The sequence below is a fragment of the Stenella coeruleoalba genome, assembly GCF_951394435.1.
Source record: "Stenella coeruleoalba genome assembly, chromosome: 4".
Lineage (NCBI taxonomy): Eukaryota > Metazoa > Chordata > Mammalia > Artiodactyla > Delphinidae > Stenella > Stenella coeruleoalba.
This window is the reverse complement of record NC_137149.1, coordinates 43067583-43094316: the sequence shown is the minus strand read 5'-3', so window position 1 is coordinate 43094316 and position 26734 is coordinate 43067583. Positions and strand designations below refer to the sequence as shown.

At 41.6% G+C, this 26734-nt stretch overlaps 1 protein-coding gene across 1 annotated transcript in view; it reads left to right on the top strand.

Annotated features, from left to right (window-relative positions):
• PROM1 (prominin 1) overlaps positions 1–26734 on the top strand; it is a gene marked incomplete at its 5' end in the record, with an annotated part of 89948 nt that overhangs the window by 41120 nt on the left and 22094 nt on the right. Inside the window, 8 exons of the mRNA XM_079920812.1 lie at positions 3995–4115; positions 7549–7612; positions 8507–8596; positions 14598–14815; positions 17158–17232; positions 19472–19535; positions 22345–22504; positions 24856–25008. Of these exons, the coding sequence (XP_079776938.1) occupies positions 3995–4115; positions 7549–7612; positions 8507–8596; positions 14598–14815; positions 17158–17232; positions 19472–19535; positions 22345–22504; positions 24856–25008 (945 nt within the window). The remainder of the gene's footprint in view (positions 1–3994; positions 4116–7548; positions 7613–8506; positions 8597–14597; positions 14816–17157; positions 17233–19471; positions 19536–22344; positions 22505–24855; positions 25009–26734) is intronic.

Genomic DNA, 26734 nt, shown 5'->3' with positions numbered 1-26734 from the left:
TTAAATTTTTTTTCTTTGATTTGTTGCTAATATTTAAAAATGGGAAAAGAAATTTGAAATGGGAGATTTTCCATATGAATCCAGATTCCCAGATTTTTGTGAATAATTGGAAGATCTGGTCTTCTTCCATCATGGTAGCACTTAGAGCATCTGCCCGACCCCCATCTTTATCTCCAGCTCCCACAGGTCCGTACCAGGCACTTTGCCCTTCATGCTTTCTGCCTGCCTGTGTAGGCATTTGAATTTGTTGTCTTTAATTTAAATATAAAATTTACAATGAGTTATGAGTGTGAAAATCAGCTTTGAAAGTTGCTAAATTCTATCCCAGAATTCTGTTTAGTACAGCTTTTTAAAAATGATTAATGCTTTCATGTTAATTAGATCTATAACTGAGTAACAGAAATGTGTCCTTTTAAATACGGTGTATTGAAATTCAGCATTGTATTGCAATGCTGTGTTTACTGATTGATGACTTTTGGAGTAACAGCATTTATTCAATAAAGGAACAAAGATAGTTTCTGACTTGGACATTCTGAACATATGGCTAATCTTCTAAATGGATCAGATGAAACAAGCCCAGTCCTTAAATCTGCCTTCACTGATCACCCACTGAGGATACGAGACCCTGCATTACCCAAGGTTTACAAAGAAGCAGTTTCCACCTCTTTTTAGGGAAGTTAAACATAGGTGGAAATGAAGGCAAAATAGAGTATGAAGTAAGAAAAACCCATCAGAACTTCAGGGCGAGACCTCCGGGAGTTCAAGGCAAGACGTCCTTCTCCTATCTAGGGGGTTCAGGGAAAGCCACATGGACTTGGACTTGCTGTTTGTTTCCCAAGTTCACTTTGACTTATATGAGAAAAATGGGTCTGGAGCATGACGAATGACAAATAATTTGGACATGATGGGGAGAGAGCAAGGGCCCCCAGTGTGAAATCCTCTGGTGGGCAGCTATATTCAGGTGGTGATCCTGACTTGTCATGGTGCAGAATGGTTGAAAATTGGCATGGTACATAAAGGCCCAGGTACATTACTATGACTCAGCTTTTTTTCCCCTTCTGTTGACACTACTCCAAAGTCATTATTTTGGGTCGCTTGGCCTTATTTTGCATGAGTGAATCATTTAATAACTATTATTGCTGTGGTGTAATGCCAGCCTCATAAATACCAATGCAGACTTGAGACCGACAAAAATGGATTCTAAGGTGGTCCCTTCAAATGTCAGAGGATATTGTTAATTAGATCTTTTAAAGATTATCATCAACATGAACCCAAACTTAAAAAAAAATTGAAGACACCTTGTGGACATCCAGTACCCCTCTCCTTTGCAGTCTGCGAAGCACTGATCTAATCTAATTTCTAGTTTTTGCTGCCAACTGAAGCTCACAGAGGGAAGGGACATTCTCAAGCTCACACAGTATGAGTTACTGGCAGTTGTGAGACCAGAACCAAAGTCTCATGTTCCTCCTTTATTGCATATTCCACTGCACCTTGGTTGTTTTTTTTTTTTTAATTTATTTATTATTCATTTTTGGCTGTGTTGGGTCCTCATTGCTGTGCGCGGGCTTTCTCTAGTTGTGGCGAGCGGTGTCTACTCTTCCTTGTGGTCTGCGGGCTTCTCACTGCAGTGGCTTCTCTTGTTGTGGAGCACGGGCTCTAGGTGCGCGGGCTTCAGTAGTTGTCTCACGTGGGCTCAGTAGTTGTGGCTCGAGGGCTCTAGAGCACAGTATCAGTAGTTGTGGAGCACAGGCTTAGTTGCTCCATGGCATGTGGGATCTTCCTGGACCAGGGCTTGAACCTGTGTCCCCTGCATTGGCAGGCGGATTCTTAATCTCTGCACCACCAGGGAAGTCCCCACTGCACCTTGTTAACCATAAGAAATGTTGTTCAACATTGTGTTACAGACTTCGGGGGATTAGTTTGGAAAGGCAATGCACCTATGTAATATTGCTATGGGAAAATAGGTTTATTTCTCTATCTTTTAAATTTTTTTAATTTTTTTATTGAAGTATAGTTGATTTACATTATCATGTTAGTTTCAGGTGTATGGCATGGTGAGATATATATATATTATTTTTCAGATTCTTTTCCCTTATAGGTTATTACAAAATATTGAGTATAGTTCCCTATGCTATACAGTAGCCCCTTGTTGGTTATCTATTTTATATATAGTAGTGTGTATATGTAAATCCCAGCCTTCTAATTTATCCCCCTCCCCCTTCCCCTTTGGTAACCACACGAGCAATGCTCCTTGGAATGACTCATGACAGAAATGGGGCAAATGACTCCCCAATTACCCAAGACCGAGAGGTTTCCTGGGAATGTGGGACTTTTCGTGCAAAAGTGGGCAGTTGGCCATCATACCTGTAAATATATGAATGCATCATGCTTAAGATGTTGCTTTTGGTGAAGAAGCAGAAGTATTCATATTCTCCATCAGAATTTTTCCCCAAAAGTTTGCGTATTATTTGCAAAATTTTCTTCTAGAAACATAGTTACACCTTCCATTGGATGGTTACAAACTAACAATTTATTACAAACTAAAAATTTTGTTAACTTCTGGAGGTAACTTCTGTAGGGTGTGTTATGAGTTTATATAATTTCTTGCTGCCATCTAGTGGCTAAATCCAACAGGGCCTTGGTGATTAGCAATCTTAAATGTAACATTTTAATGTCTAAAGGCCTTGACACAAAAACAAACCAGTTGGTCAAATTAATTTGTCAGGGGATTGTTAGTAATTAGTAGACATTAAGAGCTCTTAAAATGATTAAACGTAGACATTTCAGATGGCTCGAAAAATATGGTTGTTGTTTTCATGTAGTGTAGCTTTTCATGTAAGATGCCTCTCATGTGGTGTTTTTATTTATTTATTTATTTTTGGCTGCTTTGGGTCTTCGTTGCTGCACACAGGCTTTCTCTAGTTGTGGCGAGCAGGGGCTACTCTTCGTTGCAGGTGTGCAGGCTTCTCATTTCGGTGGCTTCTCTTGTTGTGGAGCACGGGCTCTAGAAGCATGGACTTAAGTAGTTGTGGCTCACGGGCCCTAGAGCGCAGGCTCAGTAGCTGTGGCCCACGGGCTTCGTTGCTCCACAGCATGTGGGCTCTTCCTGGACCAGGGCTCGAACCTGTGTCCCCTGCATTGGCAGGCGGATTCTTAACCACTGTGCCACCAGGGAAGCCCTCATGTAGTGTTTTTGAAACTCTATTGAAGTGCATTTTATATGGAGAAAAGTGTTCCTATCATAAGCACATATGTGCGAATTTCTATGAAGTGAACACACTAACTACACCATTACCCACCTCTCCCCCGAATATAGCCACTGACTTTTGGCACCATCATTTTGTTTGATTTTGTACTTCACATAAAGTGGAAGGAGACGGTGTATACTCTATGGCTTGCAGCTTATGTAGTATTTTAATGCTAAAGTAATTCACATTTCCTTTCAACCTGGACAATGCAGTAGCTAACAAAGACAATTAGATTAACCAAAAACATTAGAAAGCCCAAACCATTCTTATCATTTTAGTATTTTTCCTGACAGTCTTCTTGAGGGGAGCAGAGGTATGCACGTAGTGTGTGTGTGTGTGTGTGTGTGTGTGTGTGTGCACGCCCTGCATGGAGAGTGTATACCTACATTCGCATCTGTACAGAAGTGGGACTGTATTCCACACCCTGTCTTATAACCTTTGTAACTTCTATTTCCTGAACATTGTTCCATTTATAAGACTCATATTTAACTGAGCAACGTGTCTTGAGTGGATATTCAAGGAGAGGACTTCCCTGAGAGGACTGAGTCTTGTTCTGTGGCCCACATTTGGTGGTGCGTGGATTTTGCGATGGAGGCAGGAAGCCTGTAGCAGTGGAGGGGCTGGGCTTGGGGAGCAGGGGTTCTCTGCACAGGAAGACCTTCCGCCTTCTCCCGGCTGTGGGCTGCTCTGCACCTGGCCACGGCCATGGCTCCCACAGTAAATGCTCTCCTTTCCTTTTCCTGCAGCTTTGGTATCATCTATGGTTTTGTGGCGAACCAACACATAAGGACTCACATTGAAAAGACTCGGAAATTGTCAGAAAGTAATTTCAACGACTTGAGAACCCTCCTGAATGCAACTCCAGGGGTAAGGACCACAATCTATATCCCATGATGCTTTGTGTTTGAGGCCTTTGGGAGTTCCTGTATATATTTGGAATCTTATGTGGACCTTCTGGAAACCCTATAATCATTGTAGACAGGTGTTGTCTTTTAATTTTACAGATAAAGGAATTAAAGGCCTAGCAAGTGATTTTCAAAAGAGTACAAAGCATAATTTCAGAATTGGTGCTTTTATTTTATTTCATTTTACTTTATTTCTTTTATTAAGGTATACCATATAATTATATTACTTATTATAAAAGTGCTTAACCATTTTAAAGGTCTCATGACTTTTTCAATTTTATTTATTTATTTTTGGCTGTGTTGGTCTTTGTTGCTGCACGCAGGCTTTCTCTAGTTGGACCAGGGCTCAAACCTGTGCCCCCTGAATCGGCAGGCGGATTCTTAACCACTGTGCCACCAGGGAAGCCCTCTGCTGAGAGGTTTTTAGAAAAGATGTCCTGAATAGGCAAAGCATCAATGTGCTTCTGGGATACAGAAAAAAGGTACCCTCAGGTCACCCTGTCCCCAGAGACAACTTCTGTGCATGTGTGTGTGTGTCTCTCCTTCCCAAGGAATTTTACACATCTATACAGATATTAGCAAATAAGTGTTTATAAAACAGAAAGGTTTCATTACCAGAGTAACTTCAAGCAAATGATGGGGAGTTAATGATATTGTGAAAAAGAAAGGACAGTGGCACCAAAGATTTTTCTTTTTAAAAAAAGTCATGGGGCTTCCCTGGTGGCACAGTGGTTAAGAATCTTCCTGCCAATGCAGAGGACATGGGTTCGAGCCCTGGTCTGGGAAGATCCCACATGCCGCAGAGCAACTAAGCCCATGCGCCACAATTTATGAGCCTGCCCTCTAGAGCCCATGAGTCACAGCACTGAAGCCCGCAGACCTAGAGCCCATGCTCTGCAACAAGAGAAGCCTCCGCAATGAGAAGCCCGTGCACCGCAACAAAGAGTAGCCCTTGCTCGCTGCAGCTAGAGAAAGCCCGCACGCAGCAACGAAGACCCAACGCAGCCAAAAATTTAAATAATAAATAAATAAAAACCTCTCAGCAGAAACCGTCAAACATATGATACTGAGCCAACATGCAGAGAGATGGATGCTATCCTATTAGATTCACTAATAAGAGCCTGCCAGAATCCATGGGCTTCCTTACACAGGGATGTGTTCTTACAGGTTTAATATGCTCTAAAAAAATGCCAACACATTCAATATGGTACTGGTTTTTTAATATGTGGTTGGAACTAAAAATGCAAGGAGTGCAGGAATTTTTAATATTGAGATTATAGAAGCTAACTTTATTCAGCTTTATAGCCTGTGCAGAGAGGGAAATGCTTCATTTCCCCAGTTTGTGAGTAAAATTCATAATATTTTTTACCTATCATTCTAAAGATGCCAAAGTAAAATCTGTTTCCTAAAAAGTTGGCAAAGTTAAACACATAGCAATCATGGCTGGTGAACTTTGGGATTGCTTTCATAATCTTGGAAAGAGACAAGTGTTATGGCTTTGGGGGAAACTTATGTAGTTCAAAATATATGAAAGAGCTCTAACAAATCTATAAAAAATTGGGCAGAGAATGTCAATAATTGATTTACGAGGAAATATAACTGGTCCCAAACATCATAAAATTATTTTTAATACATCTTTATTGGAGTATAATTGCTTCACAATGCTGTGTTAGTTTCTGTTGTACAACAAAGTGAATCAGCCATATGCATACATATATCCCCATATCCCCTCCCTCTTGAGCCTCCCTCCCACCCTCCCTATCCCACCCCTCTACATCGTCGCAAAGCACAGAGCTGATCTCCCTGTGCTATGCAGCTGCTTCCCACTAGGTAACTATTTTACATTCAGTAGTGTATATATGTCGATACTACTCTCACTTCGCCCCAGCTTCCCCCTCCCCACCGTGTCCTCACGTCCATTCGCTATGTCTGTGTCTTTATTCCGGCTCTGCCACTAGGTTCGTCAGTACCTTTTTTTTTTTTTTGTAGATTCCATATATATGTGTTAGCATACGGTATTTGTTTTTCTCTTTCTTACTTCACTCTGTATGACAGAATCTAGGTCCATCCACCTCACTACAAATAACTCAATTTCATTTCTTTTTATGGCTGAGTAATATTCCATCGTATATATGTGCCACATCTTCTTTATCCATTCATCTGTCAGTGGACACTTAGGTTGCTTCCATGTCCTGGCGATTGTAAATAGAGCGGCAATGAACATTGTGGTGCATGACTCTTTTTGAATTATGGTTTTCTCAGGGTATATGCCCAGTAGTGGGATTGCTGGGTCGTATGGTAGTTCTATTTTTAGTTTTTTAAGGAACCTCCGTACTGCTCTCCATAGTGACTGTATCAATTTACATTCCCACCAACAGCACAGGAGGCTTCCCTTTTCGCACACCCTCTCCAGCGTTTATTGTTTATAGACTTTTTGATGATGACCATTGTGAGCGGTGTGAGGTGATACCTCATTGTGGTTCTGATTTGCATTTCTCTAATGATTAGTGGTGTTGAGCATCTTTTCATGTGTCTCTTGGCCATCTGTATGTCTTCTTTGGTGAAATGTCTACTTAGGTCTTCTGCCCATTTTTTAATAATTTTTTTGATATTGAGCTCCATGAGCTGTTTGTATATTTTGGAGATTAATCCTTTGTCCGTTGTTTCATTTGCAAGTTAACCTTACTCTAGTAATTGGAGAAATGAACAATTAAATAATAATGCACATTTTCACTAAGAAGAAGGGCAATAGTTATTTTATTTAAAAGTGGTAACATCCAGGGTTGCAGAGGGTGTGGGGAAGCAGACGCACAAAGACACGGTAGGCAGAAGGGTGAGTGGCCCCAACAGAGGTCAGTAATAGCTGCTAAGTAAAATGATTTCACACGACCTCAAATTCTCTGCAGTTCCTCCTTTCAAGAGGTGGTTCTGTTTTCCATCCCCTCAAATCTTGGATGTGTCTGTGACCCGCTTTGACCAAATGAATGAAGTAGACGTGACCTTGTGCTAGTTTTGACCTTAGGCTTCCAAAGGCCTTGCAGTGTCTACTCTTGTCCTCTTGCTAGCGGGACCAATACGTGAAAACACCCAGCCTGGCCGCTTGGGAGGAGAGACCACATAGAGAGAGGGATCCGTTTGTCCCCAGCCAAGCCAGCGCCCACCAGGAGATCGGCATAGCCAATCCACAGAATCATGAGAAATAAGAAATCATATTTCTTAAGCCAATAAGAAGTCTGAGCATCCCCAAAATAGAAATATCTCTAAGAACCTGCTTTCTTTTTTAAAAAAACTCTGATTCAGGATAATTTTCATATGTTAAATCTCTTTTTATTGTGGCTTGGGAAACCTCCAGAAGAAGAGGTTTCAAGTAATCTTTTTTTTTTTTTTTTTTTTAGCAAATTGACTATGTACTGGACCAGTATACCACCACGAAGGCAAGGGCATTCTCAGATCTGGACAGTGAGTAAAATTTAACGTTGCCTCAAATGTGTTTGTTTTGGCTAGAAGATGCTATGGCCATCTCCCATAAAACATGGACTAAGAAATGTAGTATGCTGTTTCTGCAATTTCTGCGTGAACAAAGGGGAAAAACAGAACAGTAATTCCCTAGCATTATTGAAACGTGTAGTTTGTTACTCAGCCATTAAAGCCTAGCATTTTTTATAAAAATGCTTCTGCTTTCCTGCAGTCATAGGCACCTGTTCTTCACTCTCCACATGAGAGAAGAATTGGGTCTCTGTCCGATCTGCTGTTAAAGACAGATATGGGCCCCCCGGAGAAGCCAGTGGCTTCAGGAATTAGAGGGGTGGGCGGAGCTGGTCCCCACGTGCTCAGTGGTTAGCAACCATGGGCTGTTTTGCCCTCAAGACGACATCTGCCAACATCTGGAGGCATTTTCAGTGTCCCGGTTGGGTCCCATCCATTGGCAGAGGCCAGGGATGTGGCTAAAAACCTTGCAATGCACAGGGCAGGTCCCACAGGAAAGACCGATCCGGCCCCCGACATCGATAGAGCCCGGGTTCAGAAACCCTGGTCCAGCTGGAGAGGTTAGGGACACCTGCAGCCGTGAATCAAGGTGATAAGGTGAATCTATTCCTAGTACAAAGAAATACCGAGTCTGCGGTGGTTAAGGTTTCACAGGGGGGCGCAGCTGGTGTGAGGGCTTGGAAGTGTGCCAAGAATTCTCCGCACGAGAGTCCACAGCCAAACGGGGTCTGGAGTGAAAAGTGGGATTTCGCGTCGGGAGAGGCTAAACCAGGCAACGAAATCGGCATCGGGAAGAGACTGAGAGGTAAGAGGAGAATAAAGAAAGAGACCCCACCCTCACTGTCCCTTATGTTTCTTGGAATTTAGATATTAAGTTGTTGCTGGGAGACGGAATTTTCAAACAGCTCAAACCTAGAGTGGTCCCTGTGCTGGATGACATCAAGGCCATGGCAGAAGGTAAGCACTGTGGCAGCAGGACCAAGACAGCGTCCACCCGGAAGGCTCAGCCTCCCAGGCTCCCTCGCCCTTTTCTCTTTTTCCCTGAGGGTCAGCTAGGGCAGAGCCACAGTCCGTCCTTCCTTCCTCCCTCCCTCCCTTTCTCCCTTCCCTCCTTCCTTTTTCCCTTCTCTCCTCCCTCCCTCCCTCCCTCCCTCCCTCCCTCCCTTTCTTTCCTTCCTTCCTTCCACACCTGGCCCCTGCCTATCTTTCCAGCCTCTTCCACCAGCACCCCACTTTCCATTCTAGCCGTGAATCTCAGTGTTCATTCTGATGTAAGTCCCCAAAGGTGTCATTCTTCCCCAGACCCTGTACTGCACAGGCTTCCTCTGCCTGAAATGCCACAGAACCTTCTTCATCTAACATACATATTAGAAAATTGTGTTCCTAGAATGTGTATTTAGCTTTGACAAAGACTGAAGTTTAAAACAGCAAGGCTTGTCTTTAGAATGAGTCTTACCCCTATGGTTGAATCATAGTCAATCACAGCAGAGGTTCAGTGGTACCTGAATAAAGGAAAATAGATGGAAGAAAAAAGAAAACAAACAAAAACATAAGTTTTCTTGCTTTTGTCCTTACTGGGATATTGTTAGTGTACAACAGTTGTCCGAAGTTCACAACAAATACACTTAAACTCAATTGAAATAAATCTTCAGCCAGTGGTTAATTTTGTTTCTATCCATTAGCTGTATTTCGGACGGAAGGAGATGGGTTGGGGAGGGGTCCTTCCTTCCTTCCTTCCCCTCATGGTGAGGAAATGAGGCCTCCTGCCACCCGTGTTATTGACCGAGGAAGCTGATGGTCCAGCCCCAGTCAGTCCTCAGACGAAGGCAGCCCCTGCTGCCAGCTTCACTGCAACCTCCGGAGAGATCCTGAGCTCAGCCACTCAGCTAAGCCAATCCCAGATTTCTGACCCTCACATCCTGTGTGAGATAATACACCTTTGTAGTTTTAAGCTGCTGACTTTTGGAATAGTATCTCCTGCAGCAATAGATAACTAATACGGTGCTCAATCCGCAGTGACAGCTATTTTCCTAAACCATCAATTTTCTATCCAGCCTTCAACCCATGGAAAAGGAGAACTAAAAGCTTCTGATTTCCTAGTCAATATACTATGCTATTTGTGACTCATCAGAATATAATACTCCTTGATTTTAAGGCAGCATATATTGTATAGACCTTTGGATTAATTAATGTCTTTTTTGGGGAAAAGAGGAAAAGTACCACATTAAATGCAAAATTGATTGCATGCTCATTTCACTGAAGTTAAAATGTAAAAAAGAAAGCAGAAGGAGGCAGTGAATCAGGGAAATACGGTAATCTTTAAAAACTGAAAGATGGCCCACTATGGAAACAAAAAATAATGAGTGAGAGAAAAAATGCACAAAAATGGTAACACAATGGACTAATAAGGGGCATTGTTTTAGATAAAGAGCTCAGTGTCCAAGGAGTGTAACCTCTTATTCCTGTTAATTAGTACATTTTCTTACAACTGAGTGTTACATGTCTTTCCTCCAATAACCCCATTTACGACACGAAATGAACTCTTTGTCATCGTGGCCGACAGATGGCCCCCAAACCGTGTGTTATTGTCCTTTATTGAAAATTAAATGGCATTAGTCATAAAATGACACCCTACATAAGTAGGGTGTCAGGTTGAAATATCAAAATACTAAAAAAGTGAATTTGCAATGGAGCACCATGTGCTTGTTTATTAAGCCCGTTAACTAGTAGTATATAGTGGAGGTTCTGATAACTACCGTAATTTCAAAGTAGTGATGAGCAGACACGATACTGCCGATATCAGCAAACACTGACTATTAAATGAAAATATTTCTGATTTCTTCAGTGACAGAGGCACTGACAGAGATTCACTGTCTACTTTCATAAGAGAATCAAAGGCTAAAGTGTAACTGGAGGGGCTAGTGGAAATGAAGATGTGGGTTTGGTTTGGTTTGGGTTTTTTTCTTCCAAGTTCACAAATCCCTTTGAGTCTGTGCACAGACCCCAGTTTAAGAACCGCTGATTTCACCTCAAATAGTTCAGGTTTGTCCAGGTAAATGATTATATCAGAAACAAGGAGCTCCAGGCTGTCCTAGAGTTGAATGAACAGTCTTCAGTGATTACTTTGTCACTTGCTGTTTGAGCATTTCTGCCACAGGAATGAAGATGAAGCCCAGACTTTTTCCCCAGCGAAGTTTCCTTCCATAGCTGCCCACCTTCTCTCCCCCTCACCCCCCCACTTCGCCCAGCCCTGTGTCTTAGCAGGAAATATCACTTAATTGGCCAGAACAAAACTATGAGGAGAGGTGGACACCTTAGTGGCTCCTCATTGCTTCATCTTGAGACTTAATCACTCATGTCTAATAGCCACGCAAAACCTTCCCTCTCCACTGCCCTCGGCATCCCTTTTGCTAATGATCTTCTGGGTCCCCTCATTATAACTTCAAGTGTTTACACTTCACTGATGGATTCATCATCATTTGGGCTGACCCTCTGACCTTTTACAATCAAATCTCTCCTGTCATCTCTCTTACTCTCTTATAAACATCTTTCGAGTAATCATGTGTCATTTACCTGATTCATACAGACAAATCTCTGTGTCGTTTTCAACTAAGTGGACTGTTGTCTCATGCAGCTGAAACTAGCTTCAGGTGAGGCTTGATCTAGTGGTGAGATTCTTTCCATCTAGCTGTTCTCTACGGTGTCTGCATCGTTCTAATGCAAACTCCCCTTGCAGTGCTACATAGGGGAAATGGGTTGCCTGGGGGCAGTCAAGGCCCACTCCTTAAGCTGAGGGTGGGACCCGTGTTACCCAGACTCTGCTGCACCATAGGGGAGGGGTGACATGGCTTCTGAGATGCCAGCCAACCAAGTCCAACAAAGCAAGTGATTGTAGAATTGATCAGCCATGAAGTAAAAGTTAGAAAGCTATTGAGTGTTGAGGCCCTGCCCTGTGGCAACGCTATATAGCAGGTACTTTTCCTGCGCCATGTCAGTGGGTGCTCACAACAGCTCTGTGGGGTGAGTATGGTTACCTCCACTTTACCAACTCAAGAGAGTGAGGCTTAGAGTTCATGTAACTTGTCCCAGATGAGGTAGCGGGGAAGTGGCGGAGTTGGGATCCAGACCCTGTTCTGATTATAAGGCCTGTGCTGCCTGGACCATTCCAGATGGTATCTGGGTACATTTGGGAGTGTTAAGGTGTAGAGTGCTTCCGGGCCATCCACAGCAAGCACAGCGCAGTGTAACTTTGAAAGAACAGTTGGGAATCTGGAGTGCAAGAGCTGGTGTGACCACAGGATGACGCCAGGCATCTCTGCACCCCAGATCCCTGTCAAGTCAGTGCCTTGGAGTGATGGTTGGCCAAGATCCCTTCCAGCTCCCAAATTATGTGAAGACAAATGCTGTGCAAAATGGTGCAGCGTGCTTGGCATGTACCTTTACTTTTTGCCCCATGGTTTGCCCAGTTTTTAATGTTTGCATTACAATTCTAGCTGGATTAAAGTCGATTAAAACAGATTTTTTTTTCTTTTCAGTGCTTCCTGTATTATTGAAGTGTTTTATATATATATATATATATATATATATATATATATATATATGTTTTTTTTTTTTTTTAAAGCCAGCCTGAATAAGTTAAACTTTAGCCTCTGATGTTGCCAGAGCTTCTTAAAATGTACTCAATAAACTGCTTTGGCAAGTTTTTTGCTAAAAATCCTTTGCAACCTTATGTGTCTGGTGGCCTTTGGAGAAAGCAGAAATATGCAAATGGATTTGTGCAAATCATATTTGAGCTGCAGGCTAGGACCTATAAAGGAAATGTTCTATGAACTAGTAAAATGTTAATTAGCTAACATTGAGAATCTAAAATATCTTTCCACTGACTCCAGATACATAATATATGTGATCTTAGTAGGCTTGGAATGACCCCCAGAGTTATAACCCAGTAGACATTTTAAAAAAATGCTTTGAAGCCTTGGGAAAATAAAAAAATGTATTACTTCTGAGTCCTTCTTGGGACATGATAGCATAGCGCCCATAACCTAGAATGTCTGTACACGGTGCCTAAATGGACACATGTTTTCTGGGCCATCAACTCGTTTTATCATCCATCATTCTTTGTTGTTGCTGTTGTTTGTTTGTTTGTTTCTTGCCTTAAAATAACTCATCTTGAAGTCAAAGTGGAAAAGGCAATGAGCGGTAAGCCACAGAACATTAAACTGTGAGGTGTGTGATGTGAGTTATATTTTGCGATGCTCTTTTGCGTTCTGTTGTGTGTTTCTAGTTGCAGCTGTGTTCTTTGATTCTTGTTTCCCTGTGGCAGATATTTATTGAGCCTCTAATATGAGCTGGGTACTAGCTCCATGCTTTGCTGATAATCCTGGGAGGTAGGTGGAAAAGATGAGAAACTGAGCTCCAGAGTGACTCTTTGATAAAATCTTTGTTATTATTATTATTATTATCTCAAATACTGTTTAGATAGTAGTTCTTCTGCTGCCTTGCTATAGCACCTTTGGCAAACTCTTTCACCTCTCAGGACCTCAGTTTACTCATCTGTAAATTAGGAGGCTGGTTGGGTCATCTCCTGGTTACTAGGGGAACCTGTGATTCTAGGCTGTGCCTTAGCACGTTTGCTCTTAGGAGATGGCATTGCCCATGTCATCCAAGATGACACCCCAACCTAGTTTTGATGATTTACTCTGAGACCTGGGGAGGCTTCCAGGATTGGACTGTATGACCCTTCATCCCCAATTCTATCACCTTATCTGAACAGAAAATCTTGGAGTCTGCTTCAAATAATCTTTTCTCTTGAATTTTCGTCCGATCCTGGAAGGTAGTAGAACTGGGGTGAGCCCTCATAATACTTTCAGCAAGAGACCACGACAGGAAAGCATTAAAGTGTGTGTGTGTGTGTGTGTGTGTGTGTGTGTGTGTGATTTTAGAACCAAGTTTTATGTGGTTGCCAGGGAAAATTGGGAAAACCAGTTTTTAAGGGCATTTACACTTTCCTAGCAACATGCAATTGTGGCCTGATGCCCTGACATCTGTTCTGTGAGCCCGGAAGACTTATTTGCTTAGAAGAAAATCAGTGCCGTCTAATTTAAGTTTCACGTCTTTTACGGCTGTGATTTTAAGTCGCTGTAGAAAAGAGTTGTATTTTGCTACCTCCCAAGTCATGACTATGGATTTCTATACCCCAGAGAAATCAAGATAGCAAACAATTTTTAGGGATCAACTAGTATAAGGATGCGGGACTAGGCTGCGGGACTTCCACAATAAAACAGGTGGACTCACTGCTATTGAGGAATTTCAATTTGACCATTCTAATCCCCACATTTTGTGATGAACATGGTGGTGGTTTCACCATTTTTCAGATGAAGACATTGCCAAAGAATGTTCAGGAATCGACTTCCGGTTACACAGCAAGTAGCAAAGTTGGGATCTGTACCTAGACTCGCCTGAATCCAAACCTGTGATCTTAACCATCGCTGTGTCTACTTCCAGCTCTTTGAATATCCATCACCAAAATCCTCCTGGGTGTGATCAGTTTTTATGTGAATTAAAACTGCTTGGGATTGAAGAGGCTGGCCTGTCTGGGCTGACCTCTTCAAAGCTAGGCAAGGTTAGGGCGGTGACACCTTTTCCTGTGGCTTCTGCTCCAGTGCTAGCCAGTTAATGCTGTGCCCACGAGTCCCAGTCACATTCCTAGCTTGGTACTCACCCTTGCGTATTTGAAAGAGCTCCCAGGTAGGAAAGCTGAGTTGGTTGGAGTAGGCCATCAATGTCCCTGTATTCCCCTTTCAGACTGCCCCTCACAGCAGGCTCCTCTGGTTGCCTTCCAGTGTCATTTACAAGGTTATCGCAAGTTCCTTTAGGGTACTTTTGTAGATGAGAAGGGATTTTTCCATTTGCCAGCCCAGTGGGTGCCTCTGTTCTGAAGCGGGCTGTGTTCCTACAGAAATCCAAGAGACCAGAGAAACCCTGGTCGAAGTGAACAGTATCTTAACGGACATGAGACAGTTATCTGCAAATCTTAGCAACAGCCTGAGTAACGTTAAAGGGAACCTGGAACAAGCACTCACTGACCCCATGTGCTCTGTGCATCCGGTAATGACCACCTGCAGCAACATTATGAACTCTCTAAGCCTTCTGGATGGCAGCATCGATTTTGATCAGGTGAGAAGGTAACCTGGCTTCAGGGCAGTGTCATTGGGACAGCTGGGGAGGGCTAAGCATGGGCTCACCCATCAGGTTATTTAGCCATCATGTTGGAACGGCTGCAGGAGGAGAGAAGGAATAATGGGAAATACTCCTTGAGGGTTCTCTGCCATCGATTTGATGAAATATATCAGAAAGAATTGAGCTTTTTTTTTGTTCAGATTCTTCTTTTTTTAATTTTTATTTTATTTTGACAGTTTGTGCATTTTATAAGATATTGGCTATATCCCCTGTGTTGTACAATGTATCCTTGTAGCTCATTTTATCCATAATAGTTGTACCTCTTAATCCCCAGCCCTGATATTGCCCCTCCCCGCTCCCCACTGGGAACCACTAGTTTGTTCTCTGTATCTGTGATGAATTCAGCTTTAAAAAGGAAAAAGGAAGCAAAAGCCATTTTTGTAGACCTTTAAAAATTAAAATATATATATATATTTTTTTGTTTTTTTGCGGTACGCGGGCCTCCCACTCCTGTGGCCTCTCCCGTTGCGGAGCACAGGCTCGGGACGCGCAGGCTCAGCGGCCATGGCTCACGGGCCCAGCCGCTCCGCGGCATGTGGGATCCTCCCGGACCGGGACACGAACCCGTGTCCCCTTCATCGGCAGGCGGACTCTCAACCGCTGCGCCACCAAGGAAGCCCTAAAATATATTTTTAAATGATAAGCCTAGTATATTAACCACAGGTGCCTAAATATAAGGTAATTTTTCACATTCCCAAAGAGAAGATTAGAAAACAAAAAGAATTTGGAGCAACTTGAATATATAAAGTTCTGGGATATAGATAAAATAATCATGTCTACTCATGATTTTTAATGTATCAACATAGTGATATGTACACATAGCACTTTATATAAAACACTATTTTAATACAGCTAGATTTTTCTGACTCACATTTCATGAATCAATTTTATTCAAACACTTCACATTCAACATCTGTGTTGAATCTACTACAATCACTTTTGTTGTCATTGAACAGTTTTTCAGAGTGTAGGACCTATACTTGCATTTAAATTGTTTGAAATCGAGTTCTTTTGGGGGTAACTTTTTTTTTTAACAACTTTATTGGAGTATAATTGCTTTACAATGGTATGTTACTTTCTGCTGTATAACAAAGTGAATCAGCTATACATAAACATATGTCCCCATATCTCCTCCCTCTTGTGTCTGAGGTAACTTTTAATTTTGATGGGATTTTGAAACATGCAGAAAATCTGCAAGATTAGTGTACAAGGAAGCCCTGTTTACATCTTTTACCCAGATTCACCAGTTGTCAACACTTTGCTCCATTTGCTTAATGGTATTATTTTATACATCTATCTATGTATCTATCATCTATTTGTATTATCGTATGTATGGGTACAATGCTATGCATTTTGTCCTTTTCTCAATCATCTGGAGTGAGTTGCAGACATTATGCCCTTTTACCCTTAAATATTTCAGTGCATTTCCTAACTTTACATAACCATTATGATTACCAAAATTAGGACATATGACATTGACCCAATACCACCGTCTAATCCACAGTGTACATTCAAATTTTGCCGATTTTTCTAAAAATGCTCTTTAAATTTTTTTCTTTTCTTTTCTCCAGTTTAAGGTCCAGTCTAGAGTACACATTGTCTTTAGTTGTCATGTGTCTTTAGTTCCTTTAATCTGGAACAGTTTCTCAATCTTTCTTCTTTGGCGACATTGACATTTTTTAAGACTGTAGGCCATTTATTATATAGAATGACCTTCGATTTAGGTTTGTCTGATGTTCCCTTATGATTCGATGTGAGTTATGCCTATTTATCAGGGATTTCACAAAAGTGATGTTGTGTCCTTCTTGATACGTTGTGTCAGGAGGCCCATGATATTTGTCCCAGAATTGGTAAGAGGTAGAACACGTTAAATCCATGTATAACACTATAAATGAAAAATTTATTCCAGACCACTTACCAATATAACCACTATTACTTTTAAACATGTTTTTTAAAAGGTTGTTTACAACTGTATTCAACAATATTCAGTACCTGAAATTGTGAGGTCACACGTATTCAATCTGTGTTAAATTTCTTGCCCTTATTTTTAGCTGACTGCAATAAGAGACCTTCAAACATCTAAAATTACTGCTTGTAGAGTCCATTCTGAGCTAATGTGTCTTCCTCCGACAATACACTATTGTTCAAAGGAAACTTAGATCACACCCTATAATATAGAGACTTCAGGACTTGGATTTAAGATGATTCCCTTTTTTATGACAAATAATTTGGGGGGGGGGTAATCACCTTGCTTTATGTCTTGTTTTATAAAATTTCAGCTCCCATCTTTGGATGAACAAATTGGTAACCTTAATGATATTCTTCAAACAAATTTGTCCAGCCTAGTCCAAAAGGTATGTTTTTTGGAAAAAAAATACACTAGATTATTTTAAAGAATAGAATAGTACATAAGGAAATAGGTAACAGCAAAAAAGCAGTGAAATTCTGGACAGGAGTTGCCAAGAAGGGTGATAGATGTTATCCTCCAGGTAATTTTGTTCATTCCCATTCAAGAATTTTTTATTATGCATCTATTGTACGCAAAGCACCTTGCTAGGACCATAAGAGATAAAAAGAAAAGCATGATCTCATCTTCCTGGGGCTCAGAATTGGATGGGTATAGTGCTGGACCCCATGCTGATTCTGACACGAGATGCTTTCCCACTCTGCCGATGAGTCAGCCATGTTGATTTTGTTTCTTCCCACTTCTGCTCATGTGTACAGGCTATATGCTCTGCCTGGCACTCTCTTCTTTCTCCCTCTCCTTTGCCCAGCTTCTTGGGCTACTAGGAACTAGTTACTTTAAGCTTTATATATCACTTTCTTAACGAGGCCTTCCCTGGGCATCTTGACCAGATCAAAACCTCTTTTAATACATTCTTACAGCATTGCAAATATTCTTTGTTAAGTTCCTCACAACTTTGATTATTGCTTTCATGTCTTGATTGTGCCACAAGACTGTAAATCCTAAAACAGGAAGGGGTCACATTGATCTAGAATACTGTGATTTCCCCAGTAGCCTAAAAGGAAGAGAATAGCTTTATTCTTGACTCTGTCTTTTAGCATGGGTATAAAAAAGTCATCAGATATCTATTAAACACTCATCTACATATACTAACAAAGGAAGTGTCCCCTTAAACAAGTCATTGAAAACTCCTGGTCTTTGCAGTCTGATGTCACCTCATTTGTCAAATGAGGGAATTGAACCAGGAGATCTGTAAGTCCTCTCCCAGCCATTAAACCTCTTATGATGGGTGACCTCCCCAAGTCCAAACACAGATAAATGTAGAGGGGTCAGTTGTACCAAACCAACACAAGCACCAGTGTGCTGGGTGGTTTAGTTGCCTTTGAGGAAACAGAAGTCATGAATGTTCTTTTTATGGCATTGCTGTTGCTAGGCTAAAGTGGAAACTTGTTGGCACCATAAATCTTATAAACTTTGTAACTTAGATTGGACTGCCATAAAAGAATATCATAGAGTAAGTGGTGTATAAACAACAGAAATTTATCTCTCATACTTCTGGAGGCTCAAAGTCCAAGATCAGTTTGCCAGCAGGGTTGGGTTTTGATGAGGACACTTTCCAGGTTGCAGACAGCCATTTTCTCATTGTATCCTCGCAGGGTGAAGAGAGCTCTCTGGGGTCCCTTTTAAGAGGGCACTAATCCCGTTCATGGGGGCTCCACGCTCATGACTTAACAACCTTCCAAAGGCCCCATCTCCTAATAACATCACACTGGGGATTAGGATTTCAACATATGCATTTTGGGGAGATAGACATTTGGTTCATAAGAAGTTGTAATCACTTCAGTGTTCCCTAGCAGATGTCTAAGTATGTCAGCAGACAGTGAGAAACACAAATGAAGCCCCTTCCAGAGGAAAGGCTGTGCTGATTAGTTGAGTTGCTTGGAAATAATGACATTTTCCTGTCATGGATTTAGCTCCAAAGTGATATAGCTTGGCATGGCTGTTTGGGTTTTCGTTTTAGCCTCACTACAATTTGTATTCTTTCTAAGTTGTGTTTTAGGGCATTACTATTTTCTATGAGACTAGATCTCCAATTTTATTGTGTGATTGGGCTGGAAAGTAAGATTCTATTTTTAGAAATTCACTTTATAGCCGCACATGGTACCTTGTACAGATCAGGGTTTCTTAACCTCAGCACTATTTGGGCTGGATAATTCCTTGTGGTGGGGCCTGTGCCCTGCTGGATATTTAGTAGCACCCCGGCTCGTGCCCACACAGTGCCAAGAGCACCCACACAACTGTGATAACCAAAACGTCTCCAGACATCTCCTGGGGGACAAAATTGCCCCCAGTTGAGAAACACTGGTATAAATACATGGAAGCTTTTAACATGAGTTAAAAGTTAAAAACTCTTAATATGATCTTCAACAGATACAATTTAAGGCAAGTCCTCACTAAAAGGGAGTTTTTTTCTAGACTTTTAATGACTGTATCGTGATCCTTTCGGCCTTAAGATGAAGGTTACATTTTAGTGTTGCTTCTCTGCTCCATTCTAAGCTTACCATGAATACTAGTGAACTGCTCTTCTACTTACACTGTATATCCATTGATTCTGAATTATTTTTTAGGGCTATAGATCTTTCAATGCTATCCCTGGGATAGTGCAAAATGAAACCGTGAACGTCGTATCAGGTGAGATTCCCAAATGGAAGTAATTGTGTATCTCTTCTTGTTAAGAATTGGCTGGTTAGTACAAAGAAATATATTGTTAAGAATTGTTCTTTTTCCCTCTTAAAAAAAATATTCCCTCACTAAAACCTTAAAAACTAAATGAATATTTCACTTATGCTACCTTCACCAACTGATATCGATTTAAAAAAATAATAATCCTATCAAACGCTGACTACCATCGTCCTGTGGCTGGAAGCTTCAGGGCCGAGGGCCACACTGCGATGGCAGCCTTCATCAGGAGCTATCAGAGCTGACAACAGCCATAGTTTATGACTTGGAAGGTCACATTTTGATTGTTTTCACTGTGAATTTATTTTCTAAACGAACTTAAAATTGATTTTTTAAAAAGAATACTCTGCCTAGGGACTTACTTTGTCTCTTTAGGAAAATGTTCATATGCCTCGGAGGCTGATGTAATGCTACTTTAGGGTCTTAAACTTGCTTACAATTTTGGAGAGACAGAACTGAGGTCTGTCAGTTGAGAGAGTTCCACTGGTCTCAAATGACGGAATCACATTGAATTCAGGTTATGGTATCTGGGGTGAATGTACAGAGAAAGAATGCAGTATAAACAGTTCTTTATGCAGGAGTGGGAAGAAACCTGGGTTGTTTGCTAAGGGAAGACATCTCTGAAGCTATGTAAGACTATCTTCTCTCTGTCTCTTTTTTTAAAATCATCTCAGGGCTTCTTTCTATCTGTTGACTAAGTAATTTTAAAATGTTGTGTTAGAGGTATTTGATTATTTTTTCCCCTAATATTGTTCTTTCAACCCATTAAGACTTGGGTAAAAAGGATTTTATCCTACTACATAGTGCTTTGGAAGTTTTGTGGGTTCCCTTCTGATTTAAAATATTAAGATATTCAAAACAGAGTTCACGCTTTCCTATGCTAGCATCTGAGGGCTAACCCACGCTGTACATCTGATAACCACCTGCTTACTAATCTCTGTGTTTACTTTTTTGTTTCCCCTTTCTGGACCTCTTCTGCCAATACGTGCAGCCCTCCCTTGTAAGTCTGGCCAAGTGAGGCTTGCAGTTCGCGTGAGCGAGGCCGGGTGTACACACTGTCATCACATAAACACGAGCCAGAGTTTTCCTGAATCTCAGCAAGTGCCAGTCCATCAGACTGAAGACCAAGCGCTGGTTTTTATGTCTTTCCAAAACCCATAACCCTTAGCTCCCATGTTTTGGGCATTAGGTCCTACCCTGCACACATATTTTGAGTGCCTACTGTGTGCCAGGCACTGCTGGGCTCTGGGGATGGTAGATAAAGAAGGCACGACCCCTGCCTACCCTTCAGCTGGGCATGGATACAGATGCCCTTTATCACCCTCTGGGAACCTGGTGAGGTGTGTGCAAGGGATCCGAGGTGGGGAGAGGGTAGCAGAAGGCTTCCTGGAGGAAGCGACATCCAAACGGAGGCCTGAAGAAGGCACCAGCCCCTTACAGACCCACCAAGGCTGTGGAGTGTAGGAGGGCAGCACAGCCCGAGAACCAGAAGGGGCTCGATTCTGAGTTGAGGAAACTGTGCGTAGGAGAGGGGACGTCTACATACCACATCTCTCAAACCCCCAGAATTCCCAAGGTTAAAAAAGAGACCTGCAGAGTTACCTTGTGGAGGGTCCTGGGGTCTTGTGGCACACGAGCCATTTGGAGGAGACATCGAGCCACTGTGAGCTCTCCTCCTATGAGCTCTCCATGTGAACCACAGGCTTTGAAAAAAAATTCCCACCATTGTTATGTAATTTCCTTTTGGACGAGGCTACCACCTCCCCTAAGTTCGCAGGCAGTCCTGGGATGGAATTGTGAGCCCTGCCAATCTTGTTTCTGCTGCTGCAGAGACATTTATCTGCGTTTCAGGATCAGTGGACCTTGAACCGATTAGTATGTTTTTGGTATGTCCCTGTCAAGAATCACAGTGGATGAGGCCACCTTCAGATCAGGTGTGAGTGTTGGACCACGTGACAGCTCCCACCCCTGGTGGCTTTGATCCCAGGACCTGCCATGATGGTCAGACACTGTCCAGAAAACTGGAACTTACCTCCTCTCTGACAGATTAATAGAAACTATTTGACCGCTGGGAATACTATTGCTTTTTGCATGTAAGAGACACAGGTGTGCTTTAACAAGTCTCAATTTGTATGAGTCAAATAAAATTTTAACAAAAGTGTCACCTGGGGTCACTTGTTCAAAAAATTGGTCGTGGAGAATTACTGTGTTCCTGAGTACCATTTCGTAGATGGAGGAGTTGTTATATTATTAAATTATTTTTGCAAAATCATTTAACAGAAGCTTTACAGTTAGATAAACCCGAGTTTTCATCCCATTTCTAGTGCTTTCTGAAAAAGAGACATATGGGCAAGTGATCTAACCCCTATGAGCCTCCGCATCACTGTTAGGGAAACGGGAATAAGAAATGGGTTAACATTTATAAAAGTGCCTGGTCCATTGTAGTGGCACACAGTGCATTTTAATCACCTGATCCATTTTTTTCTTTTTTTAGTGAAATAAGTAGAAGAAAACTCTGGCTTGATTTCAGCACCATGTCATTTAAGTTAGCTCTCATAGCTTGCTCTTTTGTTAAGTAATTGCTTTTTGATGGGCTTAGCTACATTCATGCTTGTTGTAGAACCTTTTCATATTTTAAACACATACATAAATCACATGGGAAAAACTAAAAGCAGTTCAAGCTTTTCACTTGAGTTCCGAGACAAAGTTTCTCGTCTCCTCTAGGTTTGAAAATGCATAACTGAGGCATCTTTGTTTTCAGATGTCAAAATGACGTTGGATTCCATTGGTTCTGATATCAAAAATATAAGCAAAAATATTCCTATTCAGGATAAGCTGTCAAATTTCATTCGTTACCTTAATGACACTGAAAATTACATCCACCGCCATTTACCCACTTTGGAAGAATACGATTCATACAGGTGAGTGCCTCCTTTGAGCAGGTACACTAAAGAGGGAAACTTGCTATGGGACGGGAGAAAAATTTGACAATATAACCAGAATAATCTTATGAGAGCAAATTGTACAAAGAGGCCATAGTGTGGTATGTATTCACTCTAGTTTATGTTCATTAAAAAAATTGAAGTGTTCACTTCGGCAGCATGTATACTAAAATTGTAACTATACCAAGAAGACTGGCCTGGCTGCTGAGAAAGGATGGCATGCAAATTCATGAAGCATTCCATATTTTTTTTTAAATTGAGGACTGAAAGTTCTTGAGCCAAATAGTCAATTATTTGCAGTTTTGATGTCATCCGTGGCTTCCGAAATCTTGGTTATAATTATCTAAGGCATGTAACAGGATTTTAAAACTTAAAAGGAATTAAAAAGGGCATTGGGATCGTAGTTTTCTTTTTGTTGGTTTATAAAAGAAATATGTAGAGGTTGGTTCTTACAGAAAGAGCATCCCTGAAACCAGCGAATTGTGTGAAGCTGCTGTCGTTCCCAGCTCTTTGCCCTTTAGAAACATGCTAGTGGTAGGCTTTGGTCTTGGGAGGTGATGGTGGACATAGATCTCAGACAAGAGCGCTGGGCAAGGCAGGACTTAGAGCCTCGAGGCATTTCCAGGCTCATGTGAGGTGTAAGACGTACTCTCCCCTCTGAAAGGCTCAGCCCCACGACCGCCCACTGGAACTATTCCTACTGCTCAAAGCCACGGAGATTCTGGACACTCCCATTCCTGTTCAGGTTATTTATTATGCAAGAACACAAGATAAATAATAAAATAATAACAATAATTGCTAGCCTTTAGGGAAGAGTCACAATGTGCCTGCCATGTGCTGTCCACATGGCATCTCATTTAATACTCAGAAAAATCTCCTGGGTTGTGTTCTGTTTATAATCCTGTTTCTTAGAGGCTCAGGGAGGTGAAGTGATTTTTCAACTCCCACCTGACTATGCCCATAATTATCAATATGCCATTTCCTACTGTGTGGCTTGGCCACCCCAGCAGGTGTCGGAACAAAGATAGGACAGACCCTTTCCCAATGAACTTACAATCTCAGAGGTCAGACTTTCACAGATGAAAAGAATGGCACAATGATCTGTCTGCACACCAGCTCCCCCTTCCTTCCACCTTCCCCTGCCCTGAGACTATAAGTTTATTTTAAAAAGAAATTTAATGAAGCAGATGAGGCTTGCATTAACGGTAAAGGATTTCTGAGGCCAGGTTCCATGGCTTATTTAATTTTGTGTCCTCAGTATCTGGAACAAAAAGTCACAGAATGGGTACAGGTGGTTATTCTAATTATCGAGTTTTTTTTTTTATAGATCTTTATTGGAGTATAATTGCTTCACAATACTGTGTTGATTTCTGTTGTACAACAAAGTGTATCAACCTTATGAATACGTATATCCCCATATCCCTTCCTTCTTGAGCCTCGATCCCGCCCTCCCTATCTCACCCCTCTAGGTCGTTACAAAGCACTTAGCTGATCTCCCTGTGCTATGCTGCTGCGTCCCACTAGCTAACTATTTTACACGAGTTTGTTCTTAGTTGAATGAAAAACTGTAGTGACAGTTTGTTTTATAGTGTTTTAAAGGTTGGGAAGCATTTCTACCCTTGAATGCTCCTGGGTTGCTGGAAAAGTTTGATGTACATTCCGGGAATGCCAGTAAGACCTAATTGAGGATCCATTCTCCTGAAACGTCTCACAGGACCATTACAAAATGGAGACTTGCATTCTGCAGGCATTTGATTTAGTATGCTCCTAGAATTCTAAAATATTCAATGCACTCATCACATAGAGAGTGCCTGGCTCAGTAAGGAACACAATTCAATCCCCACCGCCCCCAAATATTCCTGCAACCACAAAACATTTTAGATAAAAGACCAGAGGAAGGAGACCCCAATTTCCTTATCTGTTGTCTAATCATGATCTGTCTACATCTCATCATCATTATAATAAGCACTTACAGCCTCAGGAACCTTGAAAGAACTTACAAACCTTAAGGGCCATGGTTATCGGTAGCCTTGGAGAGGTTGAGTCAACCCTGCTTCTGGGCCCTGTGGAGGTAAGGCAAAGGAAAGAAACGACAATCCCATGACCACTGAGAGCTCTTTGAAACGAAGATAAACACTGTCTTGGTTGGATTGGAGGACTAGGGGTGAAAAGGGGTCTTTTCACAGCACTTTCACCCTCTGAGGAATTAACGGAGGAATCTGATATTTGATTGCCAAGAGTTTTTCAACCACTCCAGCCCAGGTCTAGCAGCTTTTGTGTTGTGATGATGTCACCTCTTACGTTTGCTAACACTGTGTTTGCTCCACCAGGTGGCTGGGTTCCTTGGTTGTCTGCTGTTTACTGACCCTCATAGTGATTTTTTATTTCCTGGGCTTGTTGTGTGGCACGTACGGCTACGACCAGAATGCCACCCCAACCAGACGAGGCTGCGTCTCAAACACTGGAGGCATCTTCCTCATGGTGTGAGTGTTGGCTCTTCCTTGCCATGTGTGGGGGATGCAGGGAGGTAACTCTGGTGTGACAGGGACCCGGTGACCTCTGGTAAGCAGTCTGGGTTCCAGTGACGTAGGTGGGCTGGTGTGACTGTACTTTCATCGGTCTGGGAAATTCCGTTAAGCATGAAAAGTAAAGGAAACTCTAGATTGGTTGCACTTTGATTGACAAGCTTAAAAGCTGATAGCTCTTTAAAGCAGCTATCAGGGAAATTATTTCCAGTTTGCTTTCTTAATTCTCATTGTTTTTCCCCATATCTACGTATCTACATATCTATCCATCCATCCATCCATCCATCCATTCATTCACCATACTTGCTGAATATTGACCTGACAGACAGACACTGTTCACTCTGAAACTTGATTTAGAACAGAGGTTGCCTACCTGGCACCCTTGGAGTTACACAAGTAGCCTAGTGATGCGATCAGGTGTGAAGTACCAGCAAGTGGTGAGCCTGCAGTGGACTGGAGCAGTTATCCCCATTTCAATTACATTCACATCCAAGTTCATATTTTTGGAAAAAAACAACAACAACCTTTATAGGGTATAACAAAGCAGAGGGGGCATGAGCTGGGTGGAACTGGAGATGGAGCCAGTAATGTAAACCAGTAACCAGGGGTAAAAGTTTCAAATGCTCCCTAGAGGGGAATCTGTGTGAGTTCCAACTCGATATTCTCTTTTCTGATAAGCTTCATGGAGAACCAGCGGCGAGGGGTGTGATGGGGCTCGAGGGGAGTGTAAAGATTTGGAAGAAGCCCTTTGGGCAATAGGGAATCAAAACCACAGCCATTTCTTTGCTTATGTCACTAGTGACGTGCATTACCTTGCTTTTTTAAACTTTGGGTCACTATAATAATCATGCTGCTTATGAGCTGTGATCCTAAGGCCTTTTCCTTACACCTTCAGGCTCCGCTATAGTACACTTTACTAACATTAATACAGGCACATGAGTTTCTTTTTTTTATTGAAGTATAGTTAATTTACAATCTGTGTTCATTTCTGCTGTACAGCAAAGTGACTCGGTTATACACATTCTTTTTTTATATTCTCTTCCATTATGCTTTATCACAGGATACCAAATATAGTTCCCTGTGTATACAGTAGGACCTTGTTGTTTATCCATTCTAAATGTAGTAATTTGCATCTACTAACCCCAAACCTCCCAGTCCCTCCCTCTCCCTCCCCAACTCCCCCTTGGCAACCATAAGCCTGTTCTCTATGTCTGTGAGACTTTCTGTTTCGTAGATAGGTTCATTTGTGTGTGTGTGTTTTTAAGTGAGTTTTAAAAATAACCTTAAAGCTAATGACATGGGAGTCTGCCAGAATTGGACAAAATTGGACAGAGCTCCACACGTGGAAAAGCCTATTTGCTTACATACTTAAACTTAAGAAATGAAGCCAGCAAGGAAGAGGATATGTGCCCAGCCTTTTTGTTTAAATGTACACAGCTACAGACAGAAAATTAATTTAATGTTCAGAATTTAATAATCCTGACACTTGGCTGTTTTGTCAGTGTCTTGATGGTGAATTTATATATTACATCTATTTATTACATACATTTATGTATTACATCTATTTAATTATTTGAAAGGAGGGCGTAACGTGCTCTGAAAAGGTACAAGTTTCATAAAGTTCTATTCCACTTTTAGGGATGAAACCAAAAAATGTGATATCTAGCTTCAAAGAATAAAAAAT